Raw genomic sequence first — 10278 nt, 5'->3', positions numbered from 1 at the left:
AAATTATTGAACTTTTTTTTTATAATTTCGCCTCTCTATACATCAATTTACTTATATTAAACTATTATGATTAAGCAGAAATGCAATCATTTTTTTTTTTATTAGTGGCATTAAAACTCATTTGCGCTAACACGTTATTAACACGCTAATTTCGACAAATAAACGAGCTTGCACTACATGCGAAAAACACGTGAGTTCCAACAAGCACAAACTTATGATTTCACATCTCGATCGTCGACACGTGGCTTTTCTGATGGCTGTATCGCTGCATGGAAGAATAAGCAAAAAGAACTTTTTACTCATAAGGCATGCGAAGGGGAACAATCCGAGGCGCCCACCAGAATGATTCAGGGGCTCAGCCGGAGATGAAGCTGCTCCGGGGAACGCGTATTATGCACTGATCCAAAATTCGTCAAATGAATGCACTGCTAACGGGCGACCTGTAACTGAAATAAAATTGAAAAAAAACACACATTCGAAGAAATGTTCTTTGGACTCTGTAGGGGGTTTTGTGCCTTTTTGACAGTTCTGCTAAGAAATCCATGAAAGTACAGAAAGACTGATTTCAGCTTTATCTTCTGATGCTGAATGCTCAATGCGTGAAGATATTTATTTTATAAATTAAAAAAATAAATAATGGAGAAAAATCTGGATGCTTTGGAAACCAATGTTTTTTAATTCACCATTCTCCAATCCGAAACCATTTTTAAACCATCTATCTCCACCGTTCACGACTGCTGCTTCAGCGTTCCCCCAATCAATCATCTACTTTACCACCATGTCAGTTCTGCCTTTGCAAAACACCTTCCTCCTCGTCAAATTTGTAATTCTTTTTCAACCCGCTTACCATCAGTTTATTGGGGGACCAAAGGACGATAGGGGGAGATTTTGGGGTGTCAGATCAGTAGTTTCCATTTAACAGGAAGTGTTTAACGACATGTGTGGGAAATGACCTGTCAGATACCAGTCAGATTTTCTTTGAGGATTTGTGGTTAAGTAAGAGCGGTGCCTGGTTCATGAAGTGAAAGAGACAGAGAAACAGAGAGGGAGAGCAAGCCAGGAGGGGGGGGAGAAAAAAAAGAAGCATGGAGACCTTTGTCTTTATGTTTCCTCAATTCGACTTCTCTGGCCCCTAGGAGGAAGTGCGTTTCAAAATGCTCGGTGAGACTGTGTGGCGTGCTACCAGAATGAAAGACAGCCATTCGAGGTATGTTTATTTTACATTTTTTTACATATATCGATAAATAAAATGACCTGTCTGTAATTACACAGGTATTACTTTATGACATGGCGTAAACTCATTCATCAGAACACTTTAGCTTGAATCCAGATGACTCGATGTTCAAACTGTGGTGATTCATAAATAAAAAAAAGAAAAGTATAATTGAAATTTCTTAAATTTTTCTTTGAGCGAATCGGTGACATCAGGGACAATCAGAACGGTTCATCAATTGACCAGCTACCAAAGAGCTTCACAGCCCTCGATTCAAAATTCTTCGGATGCTTAGGTTACAAAGAAAGAACTTTTATGGAACCGTACACATGCCGTTCTACAGTGGCAATTCTTCGTTTTTAGTCGTGATGTCGGTCTTTACATTATTACAAATGATTCATGGCTGAAGTCGAGCGATACTTCCCCATATTTCGCGTCTTATTGTTGGTCATGTCGCAGGAAGTCAGCTTGACATGCATCGCAAACTGACTCCATGGTCTGGTTAAAACAAAGACAGTTCGGACTGGTGCGGGTTCAGTGTTGGGCGAAGTCAGTGTAGGCTGCAAGGTTCTCTGATCTTGTCCTCATGCTGATCTGTTTCAGTGCCAGTTCAGTTTGCGAATTAATATCGTAGGATTTTATTACCCGGGGTATTATAATACACTGAGCTCAAAGAATAGTTGGGTCATGGTGTCATTATACTTTTTTCTGTAACATCTTTTAGATCATTGAGTCCAAAAACATTATTTTGACTACCTCCTTTTCACATCAGACCCCCATAAGGTGGTGGAACCAATGTCCCCAATGGTATTCGTTCCAGTGAACTACGTTGAAAGGAAGTGGAACAGGGTGTGATAAAACCATGAATTGCCTCAAAACCATTATTTCTCTCTCAGCTCATTCAGCTTAAACACACTCGATGTAATTCTGTTCAATATATCGCGTTTGTGTATCATGTATAATGCTAGCTAGGTTGCTCAGATAAAATAGCACTTGATCCAGCACTTTTTGATCATTTCTTTATTTATGTAACATCCTGACAGTTAGTTATAGTAGTGGCTTAAAGTTATTGTCCATTAAAGAACAAACACGCCTAATAAAATGGCCCTGATTTTGGAGCTCTGTTAGGATGTCCCAGGACCCCACATTCATAAAAGTAATACCTTCATTATTCATATTTAACCATACAGGAATAAGGACAAGGTCAAAGACAAGGACAAGGACAAGGACAAGGACAAAAAGTATAGACTCAGCCTTTTGATGACCAGATCAGGATCTCATGAAAACGTGAGCCCGGATAAAAAGGCATCGTCCAAGATTCAGTAAGGCCGTTTTATTACATGCGATACCCAGATGTGGAAATTTGTCACCGTGGACTTTATGATTAAATAAGTAACTCCTAAATCTATGACTCTAGAATTCCACCTGAGGTCGCTTTGAGCTGGAGCAGTTCCTTCGAAGATCTCCTGGCACATTCAGGTGAGAGAATGTTGACATTCATGTTAGACAATAAAGACGCACTACATCATGGATGTGTGCAGAGATCCTGTTGGGAAGGCGAAGGGTCAGCTTGATTAGAATCCCGAGAAATGTTTCTGCTAGCGTGACATTTCAGCACAGCAGCCCCAGATTTTTTATTATGCTCAACAAACAAGTGTAACCTTTACCAAAGCATGAGGAAGAACTTTCTCAATAGACACAAAAACCAAGAAGGATCACTTCTGCATTGTAGGCTTGCTCATCTCAAGTGCCTATAAGCGTTCTTGTTCCAGACACGCACCAATAAAGGATCTCTTGTTGTTGTGTCCTGATTTCAATTTCCATTCTCGTCTCTGATCCATCTTGGGCTGAAATGATCAAACGTAAAGAACCGGCTCCTTGTTCTCTTGCTTTAGATGGAGTGGAGACCTTCACACAATTCTTGCGCTCTGAGTTCAGCGAGGAGAACATTGAGTTCTGGTTAGAGTGCGAGGACTACAAGAACTCGACGTCTCCTGCCAACCTGCAATCCAAGGCCAGGCAAATGTACGCCGTATTTATCGATGCAGAGGCTCCCAAAGAGGTACTCAAGCAAAGACTCTTCATTAGCAGAAACACACTTTGTTTTCAGATGGGGATATGGGGGGATGGGTTGGTACTGAATCTACAATATTAGACACCAGTATTCAGATTCCAAATTTGCCTTTAATCTACAATTTCTGAAACAATCCTTAGCTAATCCTTAGATGGTTAATTTTCCAGTTTAACAAGTAAGATAAAAAACGGAGAGACTTGATTGTTTAAAGCTGCGAGATCGCATACAGGAGCGTTCCATAACAACGCAACTATTAATGGAAAACAAGACAAAATGTCTTACTTTCATTTAAAATTAATTGTTGTCATATTGCTGATGTATCAAAGGAATAAAACAAACTTCTTTCAGATATCTGTCCCAAAAACCTCCTTAATGAGGAACCGACCGAACGAAGGTTGCATTAGATTACTTCTAACCAATCAGATTAAAGCATACGACAAAGAAAAGATACCCTATTCTTTATGTGAGTGATTTGATTCGTTCAAACGTTGCGCGGTGGAAATTAGACTTTCTCACTCGGCGAGTGTCTCTTATGTCTCTAGCTCTGCTCAAGTGGCTGCTCTTATAAACCCTCTGGAAGTAAAAAAAACAAAAAGCCCCTCTGACGGAAACCCAGAGTCAGCTCGAGCCCAGGGGCTTGGTTTCACTTGTTTTTTTTGGCTGGACCTTTTTTGCGTCAATGAGGCTGAAATGGAAAGGCTTCGCAACAGCCTTTTGTCTAAAGAGCAAAACGAGGCGTCTAAAAAAACGCAGCGCTCATGGCCACAAGCCCGAAGTGGAGATGTGACCGTGTGGTTTTCCTGCTAGCATGTCACAGCTGGGCTTTGCAAACCCCCCTACTCAGCCACCCACGCAAAGCAGAAGTTACTGAGTAAAATGAACTCAGTTTGGATATTAATTGAATTAAAAACATTTTGTAACTTTACACAGACGTAAATCAATATGAAATGGTAAAAATGGACACACTATGTAGCTACAAGCTGAATCTAATCAGTTTTGTATAGACGGTACTGGTTTTACTGGCATGGCTCGAATTGGAATGGTATTGGTTTTTAGAGCTCTTTAAGAAATTGTATTTGTTTGACTGGTTAGAACAGGGATTGTAATAGTTTTCATGGTATTCATCTAATGGTACTTATTGGTTTTAATGGTTATAACAGAGATTGTATTGGCTTTAGTAGTACTGTTTTAATATACCTGGATTGGTTATAATATTTATATCAGGAATTGTATTGGTTTTACTGGTATGGTTTTAATGCAAATTGGATTAGTTTTACTGGTAATAACAGGGATTGTACTAGTGTTAATAGTATTCATTTGATAGTACTTGAATTGGTTTTAATGGTTATACCAGAAATTGTTTACTTTTTACTGGCTATAACAGGAAGTGTATTAGTTTTAATGCCATGATTCTACTGGGAATTGTATTAGTTGTAATGGGTATAGGAGGAAATAAATTGGTTTTTAATGGTATTGCCTAATAATACTTGTATTGTACTATAATAAGGTATTGTATTGGTTTTAAAGACATGGTTCTAATAGGAATTTTATTGGTTTTAATGGTATGGCTCTAATGGAAATTGTATTAGTTTTACAGGTTACAACAGTGATTGTATTACTGTTAATGGTATTAATCTAATAGTACTTGTATTGGTTTTAATTATAATGGGAAATATAGAGTATTTATTGGCCTTAATGGTATGATTTTAATGGTATTATTCTGTTGAGGAATAGTATTGTTTAAATTGTTCTAATGGGAGTTATGGGAGTTTTGATGGTTCTAACAGGGATTGTATTGGCCTACATGGTATGGTTCCAATGAGAATTGGTTTTAATAGCATTATTCTTTCGAGGAATTGTTAAGGAATGGGAATTATCTTGGTTTTAATGGTTGTAACAGGGATTGTATTGGTTTTAACAGAAGCTATAATGGTGTAAAGCAAGTGGGTCTCTACTAGTCCCCTTCAATTGGTGGCCAGTTATGATACCGTTAATGACCAGAAAAACACATTTGGCAACTTTATAGATCACATGGTATCTACTGGACCATTAGAACGTCAATAAGCCTCCAGATCCCAACTATGGCTTGTTTTGTTCATGATGGTGATCATTATTTGATGATGTCCACACAACATAATGGAAACCACTTAGTAATGGATTTTAATGGCGTGTAATCAATTTTTTGTCATATTGTGATGGTTTCTGTTGTTTTGGGTTTTTTTGTTTAAATTTTTTTTTTTCCAACTTACCAGTCATTTTTTTTTTTTTAAACCACACTGATATACATCACAGGAAACCCAAATCTTCAAATGTTCAAAACCTGTTCTTAGACTACCACAAAAATAGCGTTTACTTTTTTTTTTCTAATGTAGATCATTTGCCAATTTACACAGGGGGTTAAATTTAACTTTAAATGCGTTTACACTAAAGGACTATATTTTTTAGTTAAGTAAAGTAGCTCAGAGAACGTTCAGAGAACGCTTTGAGTCACTGTGTTGCACTTCTCAAAAGCGAGAAAAAGTGCGTTAACCAGATAGTAGTGCGAGGTAACAAAGAGCCAATAGAACGAGCATCTGGTACTACGGTTCAATACAGCTAGCGTGCCACTGTTAGCCTGACAAGAAAGTACTGGGGTTTTGCAAGATAGCATGAAAATCTTGCTTGATTCTTTGGAAATCTTCTTGGTTGCATGAACGCTGACAAATGACTATACGTGTAAAAGATACATTAATATCTTACTCTTAGATCATTTCTTTATATGGTCACATTGCATGGTATGCGTGTCTTGATACTATGTGATAACATGCTAGTTCTCTAGAACAGTGGAATTATCCAGAATTTTTTTTCTCAACGAATAACCAAACACCAATCAGAATTGAGAACTCACAGATGCTCTAAGATATATAATAATGATACATTTTAAATTGTGTTGCATTGTGTGTAACAGATTAACATCGACCACTCGACCAAACTGGACATCCAGAAGAACATCGCGCAAGCGACGCAGTCATGCTTCGATGCGGCGCAGAGCAAAATCTACGCCTTGATGAAGAAGGACTGCTACCCGCGTTTCCTCACCTCTGACATCTACCTGAGCCTGACCAAGAGGAAAGTGCCGCCGACCATGACCAGGCGAAGGTCTCGGTCTTTTGTCTTCAGCGAGCGTGAAGATAACGCAACAGCCTGGATGTAGCTCCTGAACAGAATTTCGGACAGTATCGTTTTCTGGTGCAGCGCCAATCAGACCTTAAAAACCGTCACAGAATTTGAAAAGGCATTTTTTATGGTTATTATAACAATTATATTGTTTTTAATGGTAAGGAATGAAATGTGTAATGGTTTTAAACCTTGAAAAAAAGAAAAGTCTTCTATTGGTGGTTCCAATTCTGGATACCGTTAAGGACCAATTGAACATCTCGAACAATTTAAATTCTGGTTTCATTACTGGACACCATTAGGAGGTCATTAAGGCTCCAGATTCCAGTCTTTGGTTTGATGATAATAATATGAGGATGTTCACAATCCCACCTTGTAGCCATGGAAACTATTTGGTATTTTTATTTTTTTTATGGCTAACAGCTGAAGGTATTTCCAGTGGAAACCATTGGAATTTCTGCAATTTGTTTTGTTTATTTGTTTCTTGTTTTATTTTTTTTTTTGGCAGAGATCAATTGATATGGCTTAGCTCAAATAAAAAAAAATATATTTTTTGCAATACGTTCAATATAGCTAAGTCTAACTCCATACAGGACAGTTTTTTTGACAAATACGACTTGAAATATACTTGGACTTCATCAGCATGGCCTGTTTATATATCACGTAGCTATCCACGTTAACTGTCTAGCTAAATTTGATTAGGATTGATACATTTATGGTCCAATGGTGTTCATTGTGAATCCCTGAAAGGCTGCAAGGCAAATCTCAGGTTCGTAGTGACACGATTTTATTTTTATACCTTATGGTTTCTATAGTAACAGCTTGTTTGCAACGGATGATGGACATGAATGTCAAGCTAATAGCCAATGGATTCAAAATGAAACATCTTCAAGAAAAAACAATGGTTAACATCGAAGGTTTTCCGTAAGCGGAAGTTGATTCAAAGGAAGGAGTTTCCAGAGGCAGAGCTTTGTAGCAGCTTTTAGGTATTTTTAGTACGTTTTTTGTGACTTAATTATATTTGTATGCGCTTGTAATAGTTATATATATTAATAATAGTAATATATAATAAGAGACGAGGCAAAAATCGACGGCTAACTTGTTTTGCAACCAAATGATATGCAATGTCAAGCTACATGCATTACAGCACACCCCATGAGTGTTTTATCCTTGACTGCAAGCTACTTCAAGCTAATTACCAATAAAACTGACGATCAGATGATTGCAGTTGCACTTAAGCTCCGCCCCCATTGGAGTCCTAGGAAACCGCGAAATCAGTGTTCCATACATATCAATTTCACGTTTTTTTTTGTTTGTTTGTAAATTCGTGTGTATAGTTGATAAGAATATCTGTTTACAGAATTGCAAGTATTAAACAATGTCCCTGTTCTATGAGAAACTATTTTTGAATGCAAGTAATACAGAAATATTACAGAATAAAGCATTTCCTTTCTGTTTATACTTTCGTATTATTCCACTCCTGACATGCACATTAGCATTGTTTTTTTTTTTTTATTTTGGACATAATCACTTTCGAGTATTAACGTGAGCCATGAATTATTTATTGACTAAAGCTTTTGCCATTTTTATAGCCAGGAATGTCATAATGCTAATCTATTTCTTGCAGCATTACAATCATTGCTTTTGTTTGTAAATTGTATATACAACCTGCGTTATTAATCCTTGTATGATAAAATTGTTTCCCCAAAAATCGCCTGAATAAAGCAGTTGTTCATTTTTTTTACTTTTTGTCTGCCTTCATTCCGTCTCCGTCTCCTGTTCCAGAATTTTCTCGCTACCCGACTGTGTTCAGCTATATTGTGATTATTTTCTGCATTTATTCCCTGCTCTGTTTTTTGCACAGATTCCTCTCAATCCCCGGATTACTCGCAGTTGCTACAGAACTTTCTGGATCATCCGAACTCACATCAGGCTTCCGTCACATCCCGAAAGCAGCACTCAATCCCTTTTGCACGGAATGGCCTCTCAGCAAATATCAATTATGTATGCACATAAAAGCGCGTGGAATGCATAAGATCTGTTGTCGGATCATCTCGGTGCGGAACAAGGCCTTGAATAACAAGCATGACAGAAGTTAGTAGGTAAATCTATCACACCCAGATATTACTTTGTCTCAAAATTAAATAAATAAATAAAAAGGAAGGAAGGTAGTAATGCTCCGAAGAAAATCTATATTTCATGACTGAGTGAAGCAGGCTTGAGTGAAATATTAATGGCATAGACAAATGATGTATGTGAAACGTCTTTATAGAATCCATTACCGACAAAAATTCCATTGTTTCGATAATATCGGGACGCAAAGCCGTTAAGCTTCAGCGCCGCCTGAGATCGTGTAAAGGTGATTCATATTCCACGTCGCGTTGAGGTATTCAAATCGCGCAATTAAGGTCAGCGTTCAGGAATGTGCATATTTCTTGTCATTTTTTTTTTTTTACTAGACTAAATTAATTAGAGAGTTTTATCAGAAATATGGGTCGGTGTTTCTGTGGCCTTGGAAACCTTGGAAACATCTCAAAACAAGGTGACAAGTGCCCCCAATTTGGATAGTTTTTCAGGGTGACGTCTGAAATTATCATTGTAATTATCGATAAACCTCTGGTGCTAGGAGTAAAACCGGATTTAAACATCAAAAGAATAATTAGCCTGTTGAAATGGCTTCATCACTTGAGATGTACATCACCGTTACGCATCATTATACCTCTAGCACGATATCATAAATCAAATATTTGCCCAAAGATAACACCCTGAAAAAATGACACCAGATCTTAACACTCCTTAATCCGTTTCTCCACTCACTCTTCCAGTATTTTCTACCTGGCTGTGTTCAGCTGTTTCGTGTCACTTTGTGATCGTCGTGTATATTTTATTCCGTCTTATCATCGTTCCCCTTTTGTTTGCTCTTTACTTCCTGGTTTTCGTTGCTCAGCCACTTTATGATGACAGATTATTCGTGAAACTTGTGTGATCTGACTTCCGATGTAGACTTTGAACAAACTAACACAACAATATAACTTTGTTTTGCTAGCTAATGAGCAAACCTGCTTACTCATTATTACCCACTACATTTCCATTATTAAAATCTATCACAGCAAATTTTACTTCATTTATTCGGCTAGCTAATAAACCAGCCAGCATACTTTAAGTAATTAGCACCATATCTGTACATGAAGTCTAACACAACTTCATTATCACTCTCCTAGCTTGTTAGCAAGAATGCTAGTAAACAATCATTTAACTAGCCCATTCTTTTTATACACGATATCGAATATGACTTTTATTCAGTTTATTTTGCTAGTTAGCAAGTCTGTTTTTCAACACAGCATCTAAGGAGTTACCTGGTCAACATGTTCCCATCAAAATTAATTAATTATTTCATAGTTAGTTAGTCAGAGCTAGTTAGCAAGACTGCTAATAAGGTTGATTAATTAGCCATCGCTATCTATATGTGAAATCTAACACAACTTGAGCACCTGATCCTGTTAGCCTGTAATGGAGTCGTTTTTTTTTTCTAGTACATGCTAGTACTCAAATGGTTTCCTTAAACCCGCTCCCACTGAATTTCTTACCATTACAATTGGTATTGGTACATATTGCGATTTTTGTGTCCACTCGTGCCCGGTACCCCAAACATTCTGTCACAGCCTATGAAGAAATAAACACAAATGCTACGATGAACTTACAGAATAATAACAGACTCAGACCATTAAACTGAGTAAAATGAAACAATGCTAACAACAAAGTAAAGCACCACACATGACAAACACCTTGGGATTTTTTATTGATTTGTTTATTTTTTATTAACCTTCAAAAACTC

The 10278-nt window shown here is 37.4% G+C and overlaps 1 protein-coding gene across 1 annotated transcript; it reads left to right on the top strand.

The window, feature by feature from the left end:
- Positions 1 to 882: 882 nt before the first annotated feature.
- On the top strand, positions 883 to 8169 carry rgs18 (regulator of G protein signaling 18). Its single transcript, XM_046852628.1, has 5 exons — positions 883 to 1207; positions 2404 to 2535; positions 2631 to 2692; positions 3109 to 3275; positions 6235 to 8169. Exons 1-5 carry the CDS (start codon positions 1155 to 1157, stop codon positions 6478 to 6480), a joined length of 660 nt encoding a protein of 219 aa, XP_046708584.1. The 5' UTR covers positions 883 to 1154; the 3' UTR covers positions 6481 to 8169.
- The last annotated feature ends 2109 nt before the right edge of the window (positions 8170 to 10278 follow it).

This window comes from Silurus meridionalis, chromosome 6 (genome assembly GCF_014805685.1).
Source record: "Silurus meridionalis isolate SWU-2019-XX chromosome 6, ASM1480568v1, whole genome shotgun sequence".
In the NCBI taxonomy this organism is placed as follows: Eukaryota; Metazoa; Chordata; class Actinopteri; order Siluriformes; family Siluridae; genus Silurus; species Silurus meridionalis.
The sequence above is the reverse complement of the archived record's forward strand: the minus strand, read 5'-3'. Positions and strand labels throughout refer to the sequence as shown.

What these genes read in the sequence shown, in the direction of transcription:
- rgs18 (XM_046852628.1), top strand. Translation starts at nt 1,155, where the DNA reads ATGCTCGGTGAGACTGTGTGGCGTGCTACCAGAATGAAAGACAGCCAT. An exon ending in ATGAAAGACAGCCATTCGAG is followed by an intron (nt 1,208 to 2,403) that starts GTATGTTTATTT and finishes TTAACCATACAG; the next exon opens with GAATAAGGACAAGGTCAAAG. An exon ending in AGATCTCCTGGCACATTCAG is followed by an intron (nt 2,693 to 3,108) that starts GTGAGAGAATGT and finishes CTCTTGCTTTAG; the next exon opens with ATGGAGTGGAGACCTTCACA.